Source organism: Exophiala viscosa, assembly GCF_022695815.1.
Source record: "Exophiala viscosa unplaced genomic scaffold EDD37scaffold_11, whole genome shotgun sequence".
Classification (NCBI taxonomy): Eukaryota; Fungi; Ascomycota; class Eurotiomycetes; order Chaetothyriales; family Herpotrichiellaceae; genus Exophiala; species Exophiala viscosa.
Window position 1 is genome coordinate 177,514 of NW_026944363.1, and position 23,974 is coordinate 201,487.

Consider the following 23,974-nt stretch of genomic DNA (forward strand, 5'->3'; position numbering starts at 1 on the left):
CTACGCATTATTGTATCCAGGAGACCTTTCTCCCTTCTTGGTTGGCAGCTGGAGCACTGCCTGACTGTAGTCTCGAAATTTCGAAGTTTCGAAGTTTCGTAGTTCCGGATAGCCGCAAAGACGTAGACAATCAAGTCGTCCTGTGGATGAGCATACGTAGGTTTTATCTGCGGGTGCAAGCTGAGACGCACCGATCCCGTCCACTGTCTGATCGATCAGTAGTGACTGGACGGAAAGCCAACCGCTGTGATTTCCAACCCCTTCTGGGCATTGTTGAGAGACCAATAGTGGTGCGCGCCAAGTCATGTTAGAGAACTTCGTCAAGTGACACGCAAAGCGCTTCAATCCTAAGCGGCGGTTGTAGTCGGGCGCCCCGAAAAGGTCCCGCTCATCAAAGAGGAAGATGAGACCGGGGCGCCCCAAACAAGTATACAGTTCTGCTGTCACAGGTGGACTTTGCGCAACTCCCGAGAGGGCGTTGGAGAAAGCCAAGGAAAATGCCGTAGACTTGGCAAAGCTTTAATCAAGTCGACAAGAAGAGGCACTCGGTACATCTTGCCCATCCAACAATTAAATATACTGTATCAGGGGTGTTCTGTCTGTCCTGCCTGGATTTCTGTTCCGCTTCATGCCCGTGACATGTCTCTCATAGCGGCATGCAATCATTGTGGAAGGAACGCAATAATACATGTTGCCAAATACCACAAGGCCCAAAGAACGCTCTCTGAACTCTATAAAGTCCAGCTGGTGGGTATTGATAATAATCTTGTTTTACGTCAAGAAATTCTGGTCGTAGACATCCGTGCCTTTGTTCGATTCTGCCCGCCCGCGGGGTTTTGAGTTCGAGCGAAGATAGATTTGGTGATGCCAATGGTGATGCAATAATTCACAAACTGCAAGTTCGATCATGATTGCCTATCACGATGGAGAGAGAGAGAGAAAAAATAGCCAGTAAGCCACTGATCGACATTGGCTTGGGACTACCTCACTGTACCAGAGGCTAAGCTCGAAAGGCCGGAAACATTTTTGTCGCATTGTTCACCGCTGCATTCGTATCCAGGCGAGCATGCGATCCAGCACTGGATCTTCGTCGAGCCAGTAACCTTTGCGACGATCAGCGTTGCGAAGGTCGTTGACGACGTGTTCGTCAGTAATGTCGTCGAGTTCCTGGGCGTCTCGATTAGCTTTCTGGTCGTTTCTGCATGTAATGCTGATCACTGCCTTGCTGGGAATAGGAAACACATGGCAAGCAGGGAATCTTTCTGTGGAGAAATAGTGTGTTGATCGACAACACTTCAACATCGATAACTTCACGTCCAAAAATACATACCGAACGAAGTCTGTGGTCAATTGCACGCAAACCATTGGCGTTTCTTTGACTCGATCGCTCTCCTCTGAGTAGCTGGGCTCGCATCTGAACCCATCGTATGGCAGCTGCCGCCCGTAAATATATTTTGTGCGCCTGGAGCCTGCGCGTAGCCGCATCCAGAATAATTCTGACGGTTTGGTCAATAATCATGCGTTTTGTGAGCTGAATAAATCTCACCTTTGCAACGTCGCCTTGGTGACTTCCGTTTCGTCAACTTGGCCACTTTGGAGTCCCAAATTACCGGGGTTGTAATGTGTCGCTAAGATAGCTTGCGACTCTGCAGCGCACTGCCGCAGTACCACATAGCCATCGAGGTAGTATGAATGCTGATCGGGAGGGCTTGCCTCTCTCCGTGTAATAAGCGAGTTGATGTGAATTTGTAACGTCCGAAAATCGTTCATGATTTCAAGTATTCGCATAGCGCGAGCCTCATTCCCTGCATTGCCGACGGTCAGTGGCTCGGTTCCAGCATTGTATCCTCGCACAAATCTGGGCGAGAGATTACAGCCAGGCAACGTACGTCCATCGGCCATTGCAAGCGGGAGGCCTCTGTTGTCTTGATGCTGTCCTCGAGATGGGAGAGGTGGTTCAATGATTGACGCAAGTCCAGGACTTTGTTGCTTCGATGGTCTCCTTGACTGCCAGAGAGTTGATGTAGTCTCGTACCTTGGCCTCAGCCTTGGGGTCAGGTTGATGTTTGTGAGGGTCCTGATGGTAGGAAGACTTTCGAGACGGTGATGAAAGCATGCTTAAGAACAATCGCGCTTCATCAGTGTACCAAGGGAGGTGAGAAACGTAGATGGACAAAGCGTTAAACGGCAATGACTGATGGGGACCGTTATGAGGGCTTTAATTTCCTAGCTCTCGTTCCTCTTGACCATTCATATGCATAGGAGTACCTCTGAAGAGATGGGGCCGGGCCGTAGCGACAGGAGGAATAAGGAGAAGGATGTCCAGCTGTGTGAGAACGATTGATGGAAATGAGACATGAGCAGAAGTGAAGCTGGAGACAAGTCCTGCTACACTAAGCAAGGGGAGCGTCGCGGAGCATCGTGAAGCAGAAAACGGTCAAAGTTAGCATCACCAGACTAGACACGGCTGTGATCGGACTCCAGCAGGGCTTGGAGTGATACGCAATGACCATTGGGTCATCTTGTCAACTCTGAGTCCGCGAGCATAGTGCAGCTTCAGTGGTGGATCAACCCATCATTCGAGGCTCTGCTAGAGAGCGCTGGAGTCGATCAGCAGAAGCCTTTCAAGCCACCATCCAGTTGGAGTGTCAACGTGGACAGTGGGCACCGGGAATTGGGCTGTCACGAAGTCCTTTGGTATCGGGTTCAGGGTAACGGCTAGCGTTAGCGGAAAGACTGATGAGATGATGGGCAATCTGAGACGACATCACCATGTGCGGCATGCATGGCAGAGATGCCAAACTTGTGGGAACCCACGAATTGGGAAAGCGTTGGACAAGTGTGATTGACAGGGGAGGAAGATGGACGATGGTGGAAGAGGAATGGTTCAAAAGCCACTTCTTGCACTGATACGGTCTTGGGACAGAGACAAAGGGCGCTATGGCCGATTTTTCCATCGCGGCTGCCAGAGGCTAATCCCATCTTGATCAAAAACTACTCCATACCCAATTCACCTCTGCCAGCTGAAGGAATCGCATCAAACCACACTACTAACGTGTCAACGGGCGCTACAGCTGAAAAAACATGACTGTTCCATTACTGGTCAACGCATCCTATTTTGAATTTTTATCATCTGACTTTCTTCGCTTCTGCGAGATACAGTGCAGAATACTTGAGAGGACATTCAAAGATCGATCGGTGGCTTGAGTTTTGGCTGCTTAGACAGTACCTTGCAGACATCCAGCCCAGGCTGCAGCATATCTTCCATTCGTCGCTCATGACTCCAGCCTCGTAAGCCACAAAAGAAAGCCACAAGAGTATGCTCCGACTGAACCCCTGCGTCGTCCCAAGTTTCCGGAGTGAGAACCCATAGGTCATGGCTTTTGCGGCTGTAAACCTTGAGCATCATTCTCATGACCCGAGTCACAAGTCTTGAAACACGGTTCCGACAGTGACGTCCGCCATGACTCCCGCTCGCATCATTCTGCATCAGCGTGGCTTAAGTGCTGAACGTGATCATCCCAATCGGAACCCTAAAGCTCTCCAGAAACACGTCTCCATGTCTCTGGAGCTGAAGCACAACCACCCCTGTCCAGCGTGGTGATGATCCCAGATCACCGGTGCCGAAAGGACTTCTTGACTGGAATTGAGTTTGCAACAACCTGTGTTCAGTCGCGTTCAGCGATGGCTTGAAGTCGTTCCTCAATCTCGTCTTCGCTAAGCGTCCTAAATTCTCGTTCGGTGCCTTCACTTCCATCAGCCTTGGGTCCACCAACGATCCCGATCTCCAATTCGCCTTTCTTGAAATCAACACTCAAGACAGTGCTGAGGGTGCTGATGCCTAACTCAACCACCTCCTCCCAGCTCCCAGGAGCGTAATCCTTGTTTTTCAACTTCTTTTCCAAATGATTGAGTGCCTCTTGTTGCTTCGGGCCGGACGCTGTGGCCTTGTAGCCGACGAAGTAGCCAGCCGGATCACATTTGTAGAGTTGAGGGCCGAACTCATCGTCGACGGATATCAAGGTAATGGCAATTCCTAGGGGTCGCATGTATGCCTGCGCCATCGTTAGCCTCAACGTTCCACCTGTCTTTAGGTCTGTAGCATACTCGCTGCGTGTAAACCTGGTTGATGTTCGCCAGTCGTTTGGCCAGGACATCACAGGGCATTTCATATCCATTCTTGTATCTGAACTCAGCAGCTTCTCCTCTTGCTCTGTCGGCTGAAGCTCGAGCATCCGCTATTGAGCCAGTCATGACGCATCCGACCGAGGGCGATAGTTTGAAGATATGAGAGACAGAGGAAGGGTCGATCAGCTTGTCCTAAGGTAGCAATCGTAAGCATTGTGCTTGAAGTCTGGGTAAATGTGTGTGGTCCATACTGGGACTTTCTTTTGTGATAGTACAACGGCGCACTCCTTCCCCCTTACTCCTACTGACGTGATGTTGGCCGCGGTGATGGCTTTGAAGGCATATTCTGTTGGTAGAAGTTAGCATTGTGGATGATGATCTCGTTTCGCGTGCAATCGCGGTTGGCGGGCGGATTGGGCGCCGTCTTTCATATGAACAGAAGACAACTAGCACGACTGAGGAGCTCGTGGAACGTACCGACTTGATATAATCGACCCTGATCTGAAAAGATAGTAATGTGTCGATCATAACCTGCGCTACCTGATGATACGAACTGGTCAGCTCGGGGTTCCCGACCAGCTAGGATTGGGACAAAAGGACGAACCAGACATCTTGAATCTCCTTCAACCGAGGTATCTCGGACCTAATTGTGCTGTGTTTTGCAGCTGGATGTCGATCAATTGATGAGGCTTGACTTGAAGAAGAATCAACCGAAGAAGTTATGCTGAAGAAGTACGTAAATGGTGGTGTTCGTATAATCCTTTAGCAAGATCCAACACGCAAGCGCGATAGCCTGCGGCAAGGCACTGACCGCTTGACCCCAGAAATAACACAGCCACATGCAGCCACATGTGGCGGTGAATGGGTTCATTGGTCAGAATCTCGAAAACTCAGCTACCATGGAAAAATATATTGTTACATTCATGATCAGAGTCGTTCGCCATATGACCTGAGTTGTGTCATAGATCCGCTCATCTGGGGGTTCACGAGCGCAAGTCTAAGAGACCTACGATGCAGCAACCGGTGGTTCCCGCTTGGAAGAGACTCGGATTGAAACTCAAATATGCGAATGAAAAGCCCGAATCTGTTGGCGAGTCAAGACCGAATGGACTTGCATCTACCAACCAAGGCTTAGAGACTACAGCCCCTGCAAAGGAGCTGCCAAACTCAGATGGCCCTCCAAAGAAGAAAAGAAAGGTCACCTCAGGAACCGAAAAGCATCTGCTAGCCGACTCGGAGCATCAAGTCTCAACCGACACGCATGCAACAGCGAAAAATGGCAAAGCGAAGAAAGTGAAGAAGCGGGTGTCATTTGCAGCTGATGCAGAACCTCAACCCGAGTCATCCGCCATTCCCAGTGCCCAGAACGATGACCCCAGTAAAGACCCTATTTCTTCTAAGCCAAAGAAGGCGAAGAAGAAAGGAAAATCTGGTTCAAAACTTCACCACGCCGGACTTGCAAAGACGAACCCTGCCCTGGAGTATCTCGATCAGTTTCACAGAGCACATGCGAGCTGGAAATTCAACAAGAACAAGGAGACTTGGCTACTGAAACATATGTTTTCAGAGCACGACATCCCAGGAACATACAACCTCGCCCTTGCAAAGTACATACATGGACTGAAAGGTTCCGGAGCAAGGGACAGACTGAAGACGCAATGTGTAGAGCTGCTGAAGAAGGACGCCAAAGACGACACGAAGAACGGCTCAAAAGATGGTAAACACTACCTTGGAGATGGGAATTTCCTGCCTCTACTAAAGAGAGACCTCGAAATCGACCCAGATGCTACCGAACCGCCATCTGAAAACCAGAAAGACAATGAAGAATACCTTTCTTGGATCAGGCAACAATCACGCCCACGACTCTTGGTACGGAGCCTGGGTCTGGACCCAGAAGCCCTGCATACGAGCGGAGATGAGGGTCTCAACGGTGCCAGAGAGGCAGATGCGACGCCAAAGAAAAAAACGAACAGGAAGAGTCGGACTACGGCCGTGGAATATTCGAGCTCCAGTTCGAGTTCGAGCAGCGAAAGTGACAGTGACAGTGACACTGATGTCGAGAGCGATGTCGAGGAAGCAAAGACATCAAAGGCTGAGGAGGCTACGTCGAGTAGCGGAACTGACGACTCCAGCACCGATTCGACCTCAGACTCAGACTCAGATAGTACCTAGTAAACTCGCCTCAGAGAGTGAATCTATGCCAGCCACGAACATTGTGGCACTATTGTGGTAATATTGATGATGAGTGTATTAGATAATCAAATAGCGCGGATCAAAGAGGCCTGACTGAAACTCCTAGTGTGTCTCAGCCTCTCAGGCCCATTACTCCGTAGACGCTAGTTCATTTCCCAAGGACCCTCCCGTGGCAACCGCCTGTTTGCGTCTCTAAAACGGCAGCCTGCGATCACCTTCGTCATCTGCCCCCACTGTCATCACGGGACCCTCTACTCCCCGTACTGTAACGCTCCAGCCATCCTCCGACTCACTCATCCATCTATTGATTCCCGATTCATCCATCGACCATCTCTCTTCTTCTCCATCATTTTCCTCGTATCAGCCGTCCCTTGCTGCAGTTCAAAGCAGCTTTCCCTTGACCCTTTCTCCCCTTGTACTGTCTGCTGGCAGCAAATATGAAGAACAGCATCGTTATCGCAGCTGCGCTGCTCGGTGCCGCCAATGCTGGCATGCACCGCATGAAGCTTCAAAAGGTGCCTCTAGAGGAGCAACTCGTAAGTCATCGATCTAGACATACTTGATCGGTATGTGTTCTAACGTCAACGATAGAGCGCTGCCAACATTGGTGACCACATGCAAGCCCTCCGACACAAGTATACCCAGAAGCCATTAGGAGGTCCTGCCGAGGACATCTTCAGCCACACATCCATCGATGCTGGCAGTGGCCCTCACGAAGTTCCAGTCGAGAACTTCTTGAACGCACAATGTAAGTGTGACCAGGGAAGTGTTGCCATGACAGTAATCTGACCAAAAGCAGACTTCAGCACCATCGCCTTGGGCACGCCACCCCAGGAGTTCAAGGTCGTCCTTGACACTGGCAGCTCCAACCTTTGGGTCCCCGGCTCTGCTTGCGGTTCCATCGCTTGCTACCTTCACCAAAAGTACGATGCCTCCTCATCATCTACATACAAGAAGAATGGATCCGAGTTCGGTATCCGCTACGGCTCTGGCGAGGTTGCAGGCTACATTTCCCAAGACACTTTGCAAATTGGAGACCTCAAGATTAAAAACCAACTCTTTGGCGAAGCCACCAGCGAGCCTGGCTTGGCTTTTGCTTTTGGTCGATTTGATGGAATCTTGGGTCTCGGTTATGACACCATTTCCGTCAACCACATCCCTCCACCATTTTACAACATGGTTGAGCAAAAGCTGATTGATGAGCCTGTCTTTGCCTTCTACCTGGGCAGCACCGACGATGGTAGCGAGTCTGAGGCTACCTTTGGTGGTATTGACAGCGACCACTACACTGGCAAGTTGATCAAAATTCCACTCCGCCGCAAGGCCTACTGGGAGGTCAACCTCGACTCCATCACCTTTGGCAAGGAGACAGCCGATCTCGACAACACTGGTGTCATTCTCGACACTGGCACTTCGTTGATCGCCCTCCCATCTACTCTTGCTGAGCTTCTCAACAAGGAGATTGGTGCCAAGAAGGGATTCAACGGTCAATACACTGTCGAATGCGACAAGCGTGACTCTCTTCCAGACGTCAGCTTCACTCTCAGCGGTTACAACTTCTCCATCACTGCCCACGACTATATCCTCGAGGTCCAGGGATCCTGCATTAGCAGTTTCATGGGCATGGATTTCCCGGCTCCTACAGGTCCTCTTGCCATTCTTGGTGACAGGTGAGCTTCATTCTAGACCCCTGCTGGTTATACTTGCTAACAATTCATAGCTTCTTGCGCAAGTGGTACAGTGTGTATGACCTTGGAAGCGACGCCGTTGCTTTGGGCAAAGCCAAGTAAGCGCGGAGCCTCAAAGGAAGGGAGGGAGGGTGTGAAGCATCGTTGGAATCGAATTACCCTTTGCAATTGGAAGTTGTGCCCTTACCCCTGGGCAGGAATTCACGGAGTTTACCTGCTTCAGTCTCTAATACTCTGTAACAACTGGTGTAACCTAGGTACGTAAAGGTAGTGAGTGGTTTCTCAGAAGAATGAAGTAACCACTCTCTGTGGCCTCTGACTACCATGGCGGCACTTATAGAACATCCGTGTGGCAGCTGTCTATCTCTGTCATTGTTCCCTCGGTTCTTCAATGATGAGTCAAAGTATCATTGTGGAATGCTTCACATCTGGCTGCTTGTCTCGTGACCACCCATCATTTGCCCGCATGGAGTGACAGCTGTTGGAGACAAAGGAGCCCTTCACTAATAAACTCAGCGAAGACCCTTTGCCAAGATCGAATCTAAGCATAAAGACCAAGCCAACTGCCGCTGGGAATAACCAGCAAGTGGCTTGCGGTGCTAGAGCTGTTCTCTACCTAAACTTATTCCCGAGCTCCAAATTCCAGCTGCACCTCCAACTGCGGGTTTGCTATTGCGCCCGCATTTTTGTCTACAGCAATCAATTCACTGCTTCAGCGAGCACCCAATTCACGATTCGGCGCCTTCACTAAGTCAGGAGCACCATCACTCAACTCAAGGCCTACACTATTCACCGTCTCTAATTACCGCTACTAGCTTTACTATAAAAGCGATCACCTGTCCGTGCCATTGCTCTACCTGCATCCTCGGTTCACGTACCTTCAACAACCAACAACATCGGTACCCAGCATTGCGCTCGATCCTTGACTCGCCATTTCATCTACATGCTTCAGTCAATGTCGTGCAAAAGCCGACCGCCTCCGGAATGCTGTTACGACTACCTAAGAGCCTCCATTACCCTCTCACAATCACCAAGGTCGAGAAACGCGTAGGCGAGTTCATCGCTCGCAATGATGGCCTCTTCCTGTACTCGTATACCACGAAAGTGACCGAAGGTAGCCGCTATGACGACGAAGAGAAAGAAGTAGAAAAGAAATTCGTCACCCATTTCCCGAGCACCCTTGAAGGTACAATCAAGGGGTGGAGGGTATGGGAGGGCGATGTCTTGACACAGCCGTAAGTCTGTCGCAAATCTGTTGCAGAACGGTATCTGACCAGCGCAGAGTTGATATATGTGAGATCGAGGAGGAATGTCCGCATACTGTACAATTCCTCGGCATGTGTACCAATTGTGGGAAGGACATGACAACGTGAGTCCATCTAGTACAACTAGTATACAACCTTTCATTAACCGGTCGATACAGTGTCCAAGCAGACAGCGAGACCTCCGATATAGATCGCGCACCTATTCGCATGGCGCATGATACTCCACATTTGACCATCAGCAGGGAAGAAGCAAGCAAAATAGACGAAGAAGCCAAACGTCGCCTACTATCCTCTCGCAAGCTGTCATTAGTGGTGGACCTTGATCAGACAATCATACATGCTGCTGTCGATCCCACGATAGCTGAATGGATGAAGGACAAAGATAATCCTAACTATGATGCTGTCAAAGACGTACGCTCGTTTCAACTCCTCGATGACGGGCCTGGTATGCGGGGATGCTACTACTATATCAAACTGCGACCCGGACTCGCCGAGTTCCTCGACCACATCTCACAGCTGTACGAATTGCATATCTACACTATGGGTACGCGCCAGTACGCCCAGCAGATCGCCAACATCGTCGACCCGGATCGAAAGTATTTCGGCGACAGAATCTTGAGTCGAGACGAAAGTGGAAGTATGGTTGCCAAGAATCTTGAGAGACTCTTCCCGGTCGATACAAAGATGGTGGTTATTATTGACGACCGAGGCGACGTCTGGAAGTGGAACGCCAACCTCATTCGGGTCACCCCATTTGACTTCTTCGTGGGCATCGGTGATATCAACTCCAGCTTCTTGCCCAAGAAGGAAGAAATACAAGGCACACCCAAACCAGAGCCCGAGAAAGCAACAGAGAACGGTACGAAGAGCAAGGAAAACGGCGACAAGGAATCAAACGGGACTGCGGAGGATGAAGCTTCGACAAATGGTACCTCAGCCCTAGAGCAGCTCATGGCAATGAGTGGTGGAGATGATCCAACTGTACGGGAGCTGCAGAACAAGGGCCAGGAGGAACTCATTACCTCCCAATTGGAAGAGAAACCTCTCCTCAAGATGCAACTACAGCAGGACGAGAAAGATGAAGCTGAGGCAGTGGCCAATGGCGATCCCGCCGCTCCTCAGTCTACTGAATCCGACTCGGGTGATTCCTCTGACTCCTCAGAGACGAGTGGATCAGGCACACCAAAAGGAAAAGCGCGCCACAGCATTTTGAAGAACGACGACGAAGAGCTCATACATCTCGAGTCTACTTTGACCACGGTGCATGCAGCATTTTTCACTGAATATGATCGCAAACGACTGGGAGGGAAAGGTGGTCGGGTTGCAGCCCTTACCGGGAAGCGAAAAGCACCTCTACCAAACGCCGAGCATGACGACAGTACGCCCGTGGACTTGCTGTTTGTGCCCGACATCAAGACAGTAATGCCGGCCATGAAATCGAAAGTCTTGTTTGGTGTTACCGTTGTGTTCAGTGGTGTCTTACCTCTGGGTACTGACATACAGAATGCGGACATCAGCACTTGGGCGAAGAGTTTTGGAGCAAAGATCACTGACAGAGTGTCGCGCGAGGTGACGCATGTTATCGCCGCCCGACCTGGTACGGCCAAGGTCAAGCAAGCAGTAAAACGTGGCATCAAAGTGGTTGGAACTGCTTGGCTGATAGAGTCAATGCAGCAGTGGCGCAAACTGGACGAGAGGCCCTACTTGCTGGAAGGTGCTGGGGATCAGAGACTAGACCCGTCCAGTGAGGCGGGAGAACAAGTCGACAAGCCTAATGACGCTGCGAACGACTTCCTCCTCGAGTCTTCCGAAGGCGAGTCCACAGGTTTCGATACAGAGGACGATCAGCCAGCAAAGAAGAAATTGAGATTAGACGTCAACAATGACGCGAATGCAGCAACTGAAGAATCGGAAGAATTCCTCGATGATGGCAGTCCGATCACCATCAATCAAGACGAATGGGCGGATATCGATGCCGAGTTGAAGGAATTCATGGGTAGCGACGTCGACAGTGAGAGTGACAACGACTCGGTGTCATCAGCACTTAGTGTCCGGGAACGTCGCGTTAACAAGAGGAGACGAGATGAGGGCGAAGACGGCGACCAATCGGGCAGTGACGCGGAGCGGCCCCCAGTAGCGAAGAGGAACGGCACTGGAAGTGCCCTCAAGACTGTTGCTAATGTCAATAGCGAGCCGGGTACGGAAACGAACACTCCGAATGTCAACGACACAGAAGAGCAGATCCGGGAAGAACAGCGAGAAGTCGAGGAAGCACAGGAACTGGAGGAAGCAGAAGTAGAGGACTCGGATGACGAACTAGCCAGGGAACTGGAGCGCGAACTCGAAGAGGCCGATGCTGAGGATGAGCTCAAAGCTTAAAATGATAACTGAGCTTGATCATGCCCCTTTTGGTTATGAGAAGCTCTTTGGGCCTGATCTCAGTTGAATGTGGTTAGCATTTGGCGGTGATTGATTTCGCATAGCGAGGCGTCTGGCTGAGGATTTGGGGCGTGAAATGCATTGGCAGGCGTGGTCATGTATTCTGGATATCATGGCATGGCACATGCAATTGCGGACTCACAGCGCGCATATTATGAGCTTCTGCACAATGGGCTTGAGTTCTCGGACGGCGACGTTCTTCAAGAAATACACTATGTTACAAGAGACATGCGGGAATCAGATTGGACTATGACCCCAGAGGCGCGTTCCGAAGCTAGCAACTCTCCTCATTGATACTGACTTCTTCGACCTTGGGCGAATTGATTCTTGCTCACTTGTTAGCTTTAGGTGGATCTCCTCCTAGGTGCGCTTGCTATACGCCCAGCGGTACTTGATAGACTACGGCACCCTAGTAGGTATGCCTAGTATGAACCACTTTAGTGATTACGGTCACCGTATCAGGCATGAGTATAACAACCCCGAGAATTGTGAACACCGTATGGTACTTGGTGCCGAGGGCGCCGGGCGTCAAATGACACGTCAGATTCGTCAAGACCAACTCCAAAAACTACATGTGTACAATTGCTTTTCATGGGGGTACTGCGAAGAGCATTCCACGTCCCTTTGTCGAACCGGGAAAAACTCCACAACCTGAGGAGAATGAGTTGCTTGGTGTATCGCCGATTCGCGCCGGAAACCGTCCCTGGAGTGACTGCTCGTATCTGAAAAAAAGGGTTGCAAATTGAGGTGCCCTAACCGAGCAAGCGAGCATTGAACAGCGGGGAAAACGAGAAAATCGGGCGTCGTAAGGCCGATGATCTTTGTTGAACAGAAGATGAACACCCCGGATGCTTATTTCGCGTTACAGAAACACTGTAATATCTCGCCAGCCGAGATCCCGGTCGCTCGAGCGAAGTGTTCACGCTTGCTTCAACTGCTTGAGACAACGTTCGTCCCTGGAGCTCATGGGAGGTCTACTCGGATGAAAGGAGCCACGAAGCGTTTGTGCGGTATTTTGACCTCTTCCGGTTTACGTCAGTGGACAGACGATGGGTTACTCCATCTAATCAACCAGTGCTCGAGTACCAATCATGTCCAGCCCATGACTTGCGGTTTTATCATCCGACTTCAACTTCTTCGGTCGCAATATCCGTGCGGGGCATCCCGATGGAGTTGATGGACGCCTTCAACATCCATGCTACGTCCTGCAGAAACCTTTTGCCCTAAGCCGACTCGGTCAAGGCTTTCCTTCATTCCAGTTTAACGTGCCTTGGTCTCGAATTATCATTAAATCACTGCCTGTACTCAAGGCAATGCAGTGCGCCTGACCAGGTCTAGCTCAAAGCTTATCACGACTACACCGTGTTCAGCACCTGGCCCAACAGGTTTCTTCGTATCTATTCGTCCTACGCTCAGCCCTCATGCGAAAGTCAAGTTATATGAAGCGAGGATCTCGATCTCGCATCAACCGAGGGTCCGTCGAAATTGACCATCCGGGTCGATCCTGGGTCTCAGCTATTGCATAGGCTCGGAAATGCAACTGGCAAGCTGGAGCTTACGCAAGCCTACGCTACCATTCGTCAGGGCTGGAATCTATTGTCGAGGCGCTGGTGCTGTCAGCCTGGCTTGATGAACTGATGACAGGCTGATCGCAGGTGCCGGACCGGAAAAGGGTTGGAACACGAAGTCGAAGCAAATATCAGCGACAGAGGAAAAGCTGATGGCTAGCCGCCACGCACGTACGAATCAGCGGGATCGTATTTCCTTCTCGTGATCGCTGCTTCTATCGTTGCGACACTCCGAGATGTTGACCTCCACTCCAATACCAAATGAAAGTCCATTCCAGCTGGTAAGAAACCTGACATATATGATTCCGCAGAAAACCGAAACACGTCATTGCCGGTTATGCTGCCCGGCGCTATTTGAGACGGCATTGGTGATGCTTCCTCGTTGCTCGTTGTACAAAATGTCCAGATCCTTTTTCGGCCCCCTTGCTATTGTCCCGTCGTTGACCTATACGTCCAAGTTTACTTCTTTTGAAAGACACAAAATTCCTTACCTCAATTCAACATGAATACTATCGTTGCTAACAAGGCGGAGGAAAAGCTTGGTGACCGACCTACCACTACCACTAATGAGTATAATTCTCGTGCCGATGAGACCATGCTTGCGCTTCGCTGGCACGGTGACAAGGATGTCCGCATTGAAGAAGTCCCTGCACCTACCATAACCGAGCCTACCGATGTCATCGTGAGAGTTACCGGCACGACAGTCTGCGGTAGTGATCTGCATCTGTACCACAAGGAGATCATGCAATTACAGGAAGGCGAGATCTTGGGACATGAATTCATGGGCATAGCCGATGAGGTCGGGTCTGAAGTCACATCGATCAAGAAAGGCGACCGAGTCGTGGCCAGTTTTCAAATTGCGTATGTCTATTCTGTCTGGGGATCAAAGACGCACGTAAAGGTCATTCTGAGGCTAACCCAAACAACCCAGTTGTGGCAAATGTCAATTTTGCAAAGAAGGCCTCACCAGTATGTGCGACCGCACAAACTCGTCTGCTTTGCAGGAAAAGCTCTATGGTAAACCCTTTGCGGGCTTGTTCGGCTACTCCCATTTTGCAGGAGGCTTCGCCGGCGGTCAAGCCGAGTATGTTCGGGTACCATTCGCCAGCTACAATCTTCTCAAGATCCCCGACCATGTTCCCAACGAAAAAGCATTGTATCTTAGCGACATCGTTCCAACCTCCTACCACGCGACCGTCTGCGCCGACGTAGAGAAAGGCAAGAGCGTCGCCGTCTGGGGTCTTGGTCCTGTCGGCATGCTAGCGTGCCAATGGAGCAAGCTCGCGGGAGCGAGACGCGTGATCGCCATCGACCAGGTGCCAGAACGTCTCGCACGCGCCCGGGACATGGGCTGCGATACCATCGACTTCTCGAAGCAAAAGGACGTCGTCAGTGCGATCTATGAGCTTGAGGCGCAGGGCGTGGACTGCTGCATTGATGCAGCTGCTTTCAGGTACACGAAGACACTGCTGCACAGTGCTGAGCGCCTTGTGGGCCTGGAGACAGACAGCAGCGAGATCCCCAATGAGACCTTACGCGCAGTGCGCAAATTCGGAACGGTCGCAGTTGTGGCAGACTACGCCGCAATGACGAACCAGTTCCTCATCGGAGCTTTGATGGAAAAGGGTATCACGTACCGTGGCTGCGGCCAAGCTCCTGTGCAGAAGTATTGGCACCAGCTGCTGGAGAAGATCGAGCGTGGCGAGTTCGATCCCACCATTGTCTTGACCCACAGGTTCTCAATTGAGGAATTCAGCGACCTGTACAAGGCTTTTGATGAGAAGAAGCATGGAATACTGAAGACCTATGTGCAGACAAGGTTCTCCCCACCACGAACAAAAGGCACTCCCCCATTGAGCACGCTCAGGTCGGGAGATTTGAAACCAGTACCTGCAGCCTGATGGTATGAGTTCGATGTGTTGAAAAACACTGGCAGGCCGTCGAGTGTTGGAACATGAGTCGTGAATCAAGCTGGTATCAGGGTTCTAAACAATGCAGGTCACTGTTAGGAGTACGACAACGATATCATCCCGGTAGGGGGGATAATTTCTGCCAGCTTACGTAAGGTACATAGTTGTCATCTCACCAGCCTGACATGTATCGACCTTCTATGCCAGGTGATAAATCAAGCGGTCAATTAACATTGACTTCCACGAGACTTCCAAAATAACGACAGGGTTCATTGCCAAAGCCAACACCGTGATGCATCTACCATCGATCAGAACAACGCACGACGGTCCGAGGGGGGTGAAAGAGCAGCCCACACCACTGATGAGGCATACTTTGTCCATCTCACCGGCCAATTCCCGGGGGATTCCACCGACGGTCATGATGCACGAATGGAAGGTCGTATCTCTAGAGAGCTCTAACCGTATTTGCTTGTTTTTCACGATCCCTTTACATATTGCACTTCTGGCACTTCTTCTCACCTCCTCCTCCAGCATGCCCACTCGATCGGTCTTTCCCCAGGCTCTCACAGTCCTGATCCGCTGTCGAGCAGTCTAGCCCTTCACCGTCAGACTATGTGCATGCTCAAACGCAGCTAAGGCTTCAGGGTCTTCGAGTGACTTGCGAGTTTGTCCGCTCTTTCATGCATGTCAGCCCTGTCGGGCAAGCTGACCTCAGTTGGCGGGCGTGTCCCTTGCTGTCTCAGCGACATTCGAGCCCTGATAACTTGAGACTCATGTGCCGTTACTTCTCCAGCCTGATATCTCGCTGCAAGTAAAGGAATCCCTCTACTGCTACCGAGGTCGGCAATGCGGTCACTGTTTGCGACTCAGGATGTTCAGAACGTCAGAGTCACATTCAATCGGCGTAGGAGGCGCCTTAGATGGTCCAATTCACCATAGCCAGGGATTCTGGAGTGATAGTAGGTGGATGTTCAGGAAAACTCAGGCCGCCACAGACAACTTGACAGAGAAACATGTCAGAACAACGGTCCACACACATCCAGACGATGGGCACGCTCGTCACTCCATACAAAGGAGCCTGAGTATATGGCTCATGCTGAGACACGCACTCGTCCTCCTTGCCTTCCTGTTACCGGTCGTCATATTTGCCCTCACGTTGAACGTACCCGACCTGTACAGATTTCGTGCAGATTACTGGAGCAACAGCTTTACTCATTGCAACTACGATGGCACCTTCACACCTTATGACACCCCATCCAAGAGTCTCTGGGACAAGGCAGGCTTCTTCGACATCAACGTCGCTTGGGGCGAGATGGGGTTTTCAACAGCAAAGTTTATCGATATTTTCTGGGATAATGCAGTGGGAAGAACGGGACAGGCTCTTATCGCCTGCGTCACTTACAAGGTCACTTCGCAGTATCTGGATGTGGCCATGCAAGAAGGACCAATACCCTACACGACATTCGAATCGTTGGCGTTTGTTCCACCAACGTTAATACGAACAGGCAGACTAGCCAGGGATCTATTGACAAACCGAGGCTGGCGAGCCAGGTTAATCATGCTCTGGATCCTGTTTAGCTCATTGTTTGTCATCAGCTTCTCTTCGTTTGCCACGGCCATGTCTGGGTATAGCAGCGATACAACCGCCGTCATGCCCAACTACGATGGCATCGACACAGGATGGGAGGACTATGAGGTTGTCCAGTTTGCCATCAACGATGCATGGCGCATTGGCGAGCCTGCACCAGTGACTATTACCGGGACTACTAGCTGTGTCCAGCAAGGCTTGAGTTCCGATAACAATGACGACGATGATAGTGGTTACTCCAGGAGTACGTACAATCGTCGAGATGGAAGTGACGATGATGACGAGGACGATCCTTGGGAATATGTCCCCTTCAACTGTACCCTGTTTTGGCGCACGGTTCAATGTCAGTATTCTGCAGGCCTCGACGTAGTCATATGAAGCTAACATGGATCTAGATGTCGGTGCCTACGGCCTCCAAGCCGCCAGCAAAGAACCCAGCACATTCACCGTTGCTGGCGTGACACATAACTTGACATCACCAAGTCTGGATATCACCACCTCATACACTCCGGCATCTATATCACTGTTATCATCATATCTGGACAACTTCTCTACCGAATCAGCACACGTTCTAAATTCCGTAGACAAGGTCACTCCATCAACTTTCTGGATCTACGACAACCAGACTTATTCTTACGAGTATGTCATAGACCACGCCACCTGTCGCTACACAGGCTTCCACAACTGGGGCTTTTCGTTCTTGTTACTATTTGCCACAACGTTACTGTTGGCTATTTGGGCTATAGGCACGTACATCTTATGGATGTATGTCTATCTTCACGGCCCTCGCAATGAAGAATCTCGGTCCGGCTGTACCCACAGCTCTGGAATCTACCGCTCAAGCTGGGCCCTTGTTGAGGCAATAAAGAGAGACCTTGGCACTGAGGCTGTCACGTCCGGAATGACTGAGCAAGAGGTCCGAAATTTGGTCCGAGGTCGACGTGGACGAGCGAACGGTGTCGGAGGCGTAGGCGCAGGCCAGCCAGTGTCAGTACCGACCGACGGACCACAGAGAGGCACTCATTCCGACCTGCAAGCGCCTGCCCATCATTCTACCCGGTGGGAAGAGTTTCGAAGATGGCTGCGACCCCGAGGATTACCACCACCTCCGTCCAGAGATGGCACACACATCCACACAAGCCCGAAAAGTTTCCAAAACACGTCTTCGGTATTCTCACCGTCTTCGCAGCACCCATTTCTCACACCATTGTCACCCAGCACGCCACGCACAGCCTCATTAACCTCGTTCTCGCCATCGTCGATATTCACGTTCAGCAATCAGCCGACCACGCCCACGGACATGCTTTCTGGCCCTGTGGCCGATACTGGTGTACAAGAGGTACCCGGGCGAAAAGTTCGACCAGGCCTAACCAGACTAACTTCCACGACGCCCTCGCACACCTCGACATTCAACGAAACGCCTCGCTCAGTGTCAACATCTTCTGCGCGCTGGTGGCTACCGATGTCGTCTTCGTCCCCAACATCGATCACGGCAATCCCTTCGCACATCGACCCTCATTCGCCCACCACTGGTAGGACAGCGAGTATGGAAAGTCGTTCTTGGGAAAAAAGGACAACGGAAAGCAGCGATGCCCTGAAGTTCAAGAACGATCTGGGCGATGACTAGCCCCCGTTGCACAACTTAACAACGACTCATGCAACTTTATGGATTGTCATGGCAGTACCGGCGACTGTCTTTTGAAGTTGATCAAACATTACTACGATACTTTTACTACCCACCAATGCGTCAGTCTATGTACAACTTTTCGCTGCGTACGCAACCACCCAACAACAAGGCCCTTCTACCGCGCAGTCACTGTCGTCGTCACGGTCTGAGTCTCGGTCTCCGTTTGACTATCCGTCACCGTCACTGTCTCTATCAGCGTCACAGTCACAGATTGTGTTTGTCCAGCAACTTGCACAGCGCTCGTCAACGTGACAGGGACAACAGACACTCCTACCAGACTCGTCGTCGCTGTCGTTGTCGGTTCATCGTCGGGTAAAGGCGATCCGGTGGTTAGTGTCACTGGACGAGGTTGCTCAGATACACTGCTTGAAGTGGTGAAAGTATCCACAGATGCTCCGGAGCCACTAATCGTGCCTAGTCCAGGCGTGATGGTCGTATAACCTCCGATCGCGCCGGAGAAGGTCGGTTGCATTGTCACGAAAATGACTGTGACTTCTTGAGCGTTGGCTGATTCAGTTGATGTTGGTGTTGGTGTGGGCGATGCAGTGGTGACTTCAGCCGTCACCTGAACCGTCGCCAGGATCGTTGTCTGGACTTGTATTGTTGTTGTCGAGGTTGGTTCGGCCTGGGACTGCGCCTGCGATGCAGCGTCCGTCACAGGTGCGGACACAGACTCAATAGCCGTTCCGGATTCTAGGGGCGATGATTGGCTTGCATTGTCCTGGTCACTGGTTGCGGTGGCACTGGTCGTCTCAGTCGTGCTGGTACTCGTGGTGGTGGTGGTGGCCACTGCTGCTGCTGATGTCGTTTCGCGGTCTGTACCACCTGTACTCGCCGTCGTTGTCGGAATGACAGCCACAGTTGTGCCATTGGAACTTCCAGTGTTCGCATCTGAGCTTAGAGCAGTACTTGTCACTGTCGATGACACCACTGCACTCGTCGTCGCCGCGGCCACCTCGGAGCTCGGAACGACGGTCTGACTCAACAAGCTCAACAGACTTGTATCTCCACCTCCAATGCCCACCGCAGGCACTTTGCCATTTTCTGTGCCTGATCCCGTTGGTCCAGCAGTCGTACTTGTTTGCGACGATGCAGTCGAAGACGAAGCCGCTGCTTGTAGCGCCGGGTCTGTGGCGGCTGGAGCTTGCCGTCGATCAAACGAGTTCGATGGCACGACATAGCGCTTGTCAGGGTGGTTTGCTCGCCGGACTACATCGTTGTATCTGGTACTGTCAGTCAGCATGGAATGGAAAGCTGAGGCTTTGGAGGAGACAAACGCATGAATCGGACCAGCCGATGCTGATGTCGAGAGAATTAGGAATACCATTGCTGAGGAGAGAACTTGCATTTTGTTGGCCACACGAGTAAGATTGTTGAGAGAGTGACTGAGAATTTTTGGTGTATTGAGCAATTGCCGTATGCAATGTACAAGACCAAGGGAATAATGTATGAAAAACACTTAGGAAAAGACCGTCTGAACTCCGGCGAATGCGAGGATATTTTGGATGGATGATGGAATGAATGGGAGGATGTGTGCGTGTGATATTGTACATCTCTACCTTATCTATATGCTCTCGGCCATATCTTCAAGAATGGCTCGCCAGACGGAGGGAGATTGATTGTTCTCTACTGGCGCCTGCATATTGTTCTCGGTTTTAGAATCATAGATGTATAAAACATGTCCTCTTCACTTTGTGAAACAAAACCATGTATTCTCTCGAAGATATCTTGCAGTCGTCGGAGACGGAAATGCAAGAGAACAATGGTTGGCAACGAGGTGAGAGACATTGTAGTAGAACGGTCGGGCGGGTGAGGTCTGTCGCCAAGACCGGATGTTCTATACCGACTGATTGGCTGAGAAGCGTCCAAACCGGAATAAGGGGTCAGCCTTGTGTCTTGCTTGCACAGCCGCCTCATCTTTTTCGGGCCTGTTTCATGTTTCGCACACATGATACTTCTGGTTTCTGGATCCGACAAGGCTGTCCAAGGCCGTCTAGTACAGGTTCCGCCTCTCATGATTTTCTTCAAACGACTGAATCTGGTCGCCGACTTGGAATTCATCCCAGTTCTCGAAACCCATGCCGCATTCAGAGCCCTTGCGCATTTCGGTCACGTCTTTCTTGATGTTCTTGAACGAGTTGAGCATACCTACATCAATGTCAGTAATCAGACAACCCACTAAATTCATGCTCCTTGGATAGCGACTCACCAGTATAAACCACTTCGCCGTTTCGGGATACTCGAATCTTCTCCGAGCGGCGAACGGTTCCATTGGAAATGCGACAACCTGCGATCTTGATCTTTTGCTTCTTGACGGTTATCTCGAAGATCTCGCCGACTTCGGCCTCGCCCAATACTCTTTGGGTGATGATCGAGGGAAGCTCGTCGGATAGCTTTTCTGTCACCACATCCGTGACTTTGTAAATAATATTATGGTCGAGAATCTGCAGTTTCGCGGCTTCTGCAAGACGCCGAATGGAACCATCGATCGGCTGGTTGAAAGAGATAGCATACCCAACCTCTCCCGTAGAAGCGAGCAGCTTGACGTCCGACTCAGTAAGCTCACCGGTACCGCTGTGAATGACATCTGCAACAACCTCCTTGTTACCAATTGCGCTGACCGCTGCAACAAGTGCTTCGGTACTGCCAGCAACGTCGGCTTTGATGACAAAATGAACCTGTTTTGGTCCAGCGGACTCCTTCTCAATCCAGCCTTCGTTGTCTTTAGGTCGTCGATACGCCTTCATAGCCATGTATCCCTGCTCTTTCTCCCATTCAAGCACCTTTTGGCGAGCGTCAGCTTCTTCAGCGCGAGCAACATTGATGGCCTCCATGTCACCCATGGCCCGAGCTGCTTCCTCTCTTTCTTGGCGCACTGCAATAGCATCTTTGGCCTGCTGTTCAGTCTCAGCTTGCAGCACCTCAGAGCCAGCCATGGGATCTTCTCCGCGCCATCCGTCGATCTGAACAGGCGTACCGGGGGGCGCTTCCTCAATCAATTGACCAGAATCATTTCTTAGAGTTCGGACTCGAGCCCAAGTGGTGCCGGCAACGATGAAGTCGCCCGGCCTTAGAGTGCCACGACGAATCAGGACGGTCGCGACTCGACCAGCTACACCGACCTTGCTTTCAATGATCCAACCTTCTGCTGGACCATCAGCCTCGGCACGGAAGTCAGCGACATCCGCCAAGGTCAAGATTGCTTCCTCCAAATCAGCCATACCCTGGCCGGTCTTTCCGCTGACTGGGATAGCTTGATAGTCTCCACCGTGATCCTCGACGACAATGTCATGCTGGATTAGATCTAGCTTGACTCGTTCGACGTCCGCATCTGGCTTGTCGACTTTATTGATTGCCACAATTATCTGGACGCCAGCCTCCTGGGCGTGTTTGATGGCCTCTTTCGTTTGAGCCTTGACACTGTCATCTGCCGCGACCACCAAAACCACGATATCTGTCACGTTCGCTCCTCGTCGGCGCATATCCAAGAACGCCGCGTGACCGGGAGTATCAAGAAAAGTAATGTTGCGCTCCGAACCAGGCATGACGACCGAAAAGGCTCCGATATGCTGTGTTATACCGCCATGTTCGGATGCAACCACACTTGATTTTCTGAAGTGGTCGAGAATCGTAGTCTTGCCATGGTCGACGTGCCCCATGATAGTGACCATCGGCGGCCGACGGGGTAGTACCGAAGGATCTTCTGGTGGTGGTCGTGCCACCAAATCACCCGTGGCATCAATGGTGTTGATGACAGGTTCGAACCCGTAGATTTCTGCAAACATGGCAGAAGTGCCTGAATCCAGAATGTGATCGTAGCGTGCTCCCTCAAACCCTTCCTCTTCTAGCTTGGTTATGAAATCGGGCAGTCTGACTTTGAGTCCTTGGGCCAATTTCTCAACACTAATAAACTCTGGTAACTGGATTTCTGGGCGCTGTGCTTTCGAAACCTCCTTTTTGGCCTGTTTGGACTTCTTCTTTCGTCGTCCGCCTCCATCAAGGAGCTCATCAAGCTCGTCCGGATCGAAACTACTCGTCCTATTTGACACGCTTCGGCTCTTCCCCGTTGAAAACTTTGGACGTTGTGTGACAGATTCCGATTCCTCACCTTCAACGTCGTAAAGTCTGCTTCTTCGATCACGATCCTTCTCGAGCCGTTGTTTTCGCGCAAGTCGCTCTTCCTCCTCTTGAGTCAAAGGCTCAACCTCAGAACCATCGACAAGATCTTCTGTGGAGGCAATTGGCGGTTCAGCATCACCCGACGCATTGTCTAGTTCAATTTTTCGAGTGCTTGGAGATGCGAACTGTTGTGGAGGTGGCCTCCTCTCTCGCGGCAGGGCATTTTGTTGTTGATCGTTTCCGCGGGACCTGCTTGCGTCAAAGCCATCCCGACGCGGAAATTCGGTACGAGAAGGCCTGTCGCGGCCCGTCGGACTTATAGTAGCACCAATCCGCAAACCTGTCGAGGAACCACGATCCAGTTTGTCTGCAGGCGGTTCGGGATCGACGATACTGTCGGAAGGCCTCCACGTTCTTATTGTAGTCCTTTCATTCCAGCGTTGCCTCGGTTCAACACTGGCCTCTGACTTCCTAAACGGCTGCCAAGTCTGGGTCTCATTTCCTGATGGCGTTTCTGCTCGATCAAACGTAGCGGTGGTTGCGTCTGGTCTGCGCTCCGACGAACGCTGGTTCATCCCATGGAAACGTATTTTTGGCCCATCGTTCGGCGCTTCTCGTCGGTCCCGTTGACCAGGGTTGTAGGCAGTTCGATTACTTGTTCGTATCTCATCTCTTTGCCCGTACTGTGCTCGAGACCGCGGCTGATTGAAGTTGGTATCAGCCTGGTCAAGTACATTGCCACGACTGTTCTGCGGGATCCGGCCTCTAAAGGCAGATGGCAGGTCTGACCGATCTGGGGTGTCGAAAGACTGTGGCTTGCGGAACGGAAGAGCCGCTGGGTTGGCCGAGGATGATGGACTTCTTGGAGGTGGCGGTGGGGGCGGTGGTGGTGGAGGAGGGGCTGCTCGGACAGGCTGTTGTACCTTATAGACAAGTTCCGCGTTTTGTGGACGTGAAGCGGTACAAATTGTACATTCCGACCGCCGAGTCGCATTGACGTGACTGCAGCGGCATTTCCAGCCCAATAGTTCGCGGGTCTGAGGAGGAGATGGTGCATCATCGTCGTCCTCTATACGAGCCGCCGCTGCTCCGGCCGGGCGATGTGCGGGTGCACTCGACCTGTACAGGCGACGCTGAGGCCTGATGGTGTTCGACGGACGCAGGTTGGCGCCATGTTTGAAGGCGCAGAAGAGGCAGATGTCTTGTCGCTGAAGTATCTGTATAGACTTAGCAGTTTTCTGGGAGTAGAATGTCTTCACTATTTACCCTTCGCGTCACAACTCTGCGCATACTGAGCCAGGGCTGGTCTCTAGCGTCCTGCACTTGTGGTCGTTGGGGAGACTGTTTAGTGAAAGCGATGTTCTACCCGTGTCTACACTTTTTCTGGCA

The 23,974-nt window shown here is 51.4% G+C and overlaps 9 protein-coding genes across 9 annotated transcripts; 5 read left to right on the plus strand and 4 right to left on the minus strand.

Moving 5' to 3' along the window:
• Positions 1-939: 939 nt before the first annotated feature.
• EDD37DRAFT_133648 (uncharacterized protein) lies at positions 940-2,275 on the minus strand. Its single transcript, XM_062809465.1, has 4 exons — positions 1,890-2,275; positions 1,547-1,805; positions 1,331-1,496; positions 940-1,167 (listed from the first exon to the last, which is right to left on the minus strand). The coding sequence occupies exons 1-4, from the start codon at positions 1,900-1,902 to the stop codon at positions 1,039-1,041; spliced, it is 567 nt and encodes a 188-aa protein (XP_062666695.1). The 5' UTR covers positions 1,903-2,275; the 3' UTR covers positions 940-1,038.
• Positions 2,276-3,668: 1,393 nt separating this feature from the next.
• On the minus strand, positions 3,669-4,739 carry EDD37DRAFT_653123 (proteasome subunit alpha type-6; the record flags this gene model as incomplete). The annotated part of the gene is made up of 5 exons (XM_062818521.1): positions 3,669-4,055; positions 4,108-4,320; positions 4,380-4,474; positions 4,606-4,668; positions 4,733-4,739. 5 exons carry the CDS (start codon positions 4,737-4,739, stop codon positions 3,669-3,671), a joined length of 765 nt encoding a protein of 254 aa, XP_062666696.1.
• A 272-nt stretch (positions 4,740-5,011) lies between these two features.
• On the plus strand, positions 5,012-6,498 carry EDD37DRAFT_639050 (uncharacterized protein). Its single transcript, XM_062817133.1, has one exon. It carries the CDS (start codon positions 5,140-5,142, stop codon positions 6,298-6,300), a length of 1,161 nt encoding a protein of 386 aa, XP_062666697.1. The 5' UTR covers positions 5,012-5,139; the 3' UTR covers positions 6,301-6,498.
• A 53-nt stretch (positions 6,499-6,551) lies between these two features.
• EDD37DRAFT_639052 (vacuolar protease A) lies at positions 6,552-8,574 on the plus strand. The gene is made up of 4 exons (XM_062817134.1): positions 6,552-6,857; positions 6,913-7,069; positions 7,121-7,991; positions 8,042-8,574. Exons 1-4 carry the CDS (start codon positions 6,759-6,761, stop codon positions 8,109-8,111), a joined length of 1,197 nt encoding a protein of 398 aa, XP_062666698.1. The 5' UTR covers positions 6,552-6,758; the 3' UTR covers positions 8,112-8,574.
• Positions 8,575-8,602: 28 nt separating this feature from the next.
• EDD37DRAFT_134133 (protein phosphatase) lies at positions 8,603-11,892 on the plus strand. The gene is made up of 4 exons (XM_062809470.1): positions 8,603-8,760; positions 8,825-9,244; positions 9,292-9,378; positions 9,433-11,892. The coding sequence occupies exons 2-4, from the start codon at positions 8,994-8,996 to the stop codon at positions 11,651-11,653; spliced, it is 2,559 nt and encodes an 852-aa protein (XP_062666699.1). The 5' UTR covers positions 8,603-8,760; positions 8,825-8,993; the 3' UTR covers positions 11,654-11,892.
• Positions 11,893-13,783: 1,891 nt separating this feature from the next.
• On the plus strand, positions 13,784-15,182 carry EDD37DRAFT_653127 (putative zinc-type alcohol dehydrogenase-like protein; the record flags this gene model as incomplete). Its single annotated transcript, XM_062818522.1, has 2 exons — positions 13,784-14,142; positions 14,213-15,182. The coding sequence occupies 2 exons, from the start codon at positions 13,784-13,786 to the stop codon at positions 15,180-15,182; spliced, it is 1,329 nt and encodes a 442-aa protein (XP_062666700.1).
• A 1,102-nt stretch (positions 15,183-16,284) lies between these two features.
• On the plus strand, positions 16,285-18,406 carry EDD37DRAFT_653128 (uncharacterized protein; the record flags this gene model as incomplete). The annotated part of the gene is made up of 2 exons (XM_062818523.1): positions 16,285-17,122; positions 17,175-18,406. 2 exons carry the CDS (start codon positions 16,285-16,287, stop codon positions 18,404-18,406), a joined length of 2,070 nt encoding a protein of 689 aa, XP_062666701.1.
• Positions 18,407-18,493: 87 nt separating this feature from the next.
• EDD37DRAFT_133896 (uncharacterized protein) lies at positions 18,494-19,976 on the minus strand. The gene has a single exon (XM_062809469.1). It carries the CDS (start codon positions 19,812-19,814, stop codon positions 18,582-18,584), a length of 1,233 nt encoding a protein of 410 aa, XP_062666702.1. The 5' UTR covers positions 19,815-19,976; the 3' UTR covers positions 18,494-18,581.
• Position 19,977: 1 nt separating this feature from the next.
• On the minus strand, positions 19,978-23,875 carry EDD37DRAFT_673474 (translation initiation factor IF-2; the record flags this gene model as incomplete). The annotated part of the gene is made up of 3 exons (XM_062819480.1): positions 19,978-20,614; positions 20,676-23,802; positions 23,852-23,875. The coding sequence occupies 3 exons, from the start codon at positions 23,873-23,875 to the stop codon at positions 20,460-20,462; spliced, it is 3,306 nt and encodes a 1,101-aa protein (XP_062666703.1). The 3' UTR covers positions 19,978-20,459.
• Between the last annotated feature and the right edge of the window lie 99 nt (positions 23,876-23,974).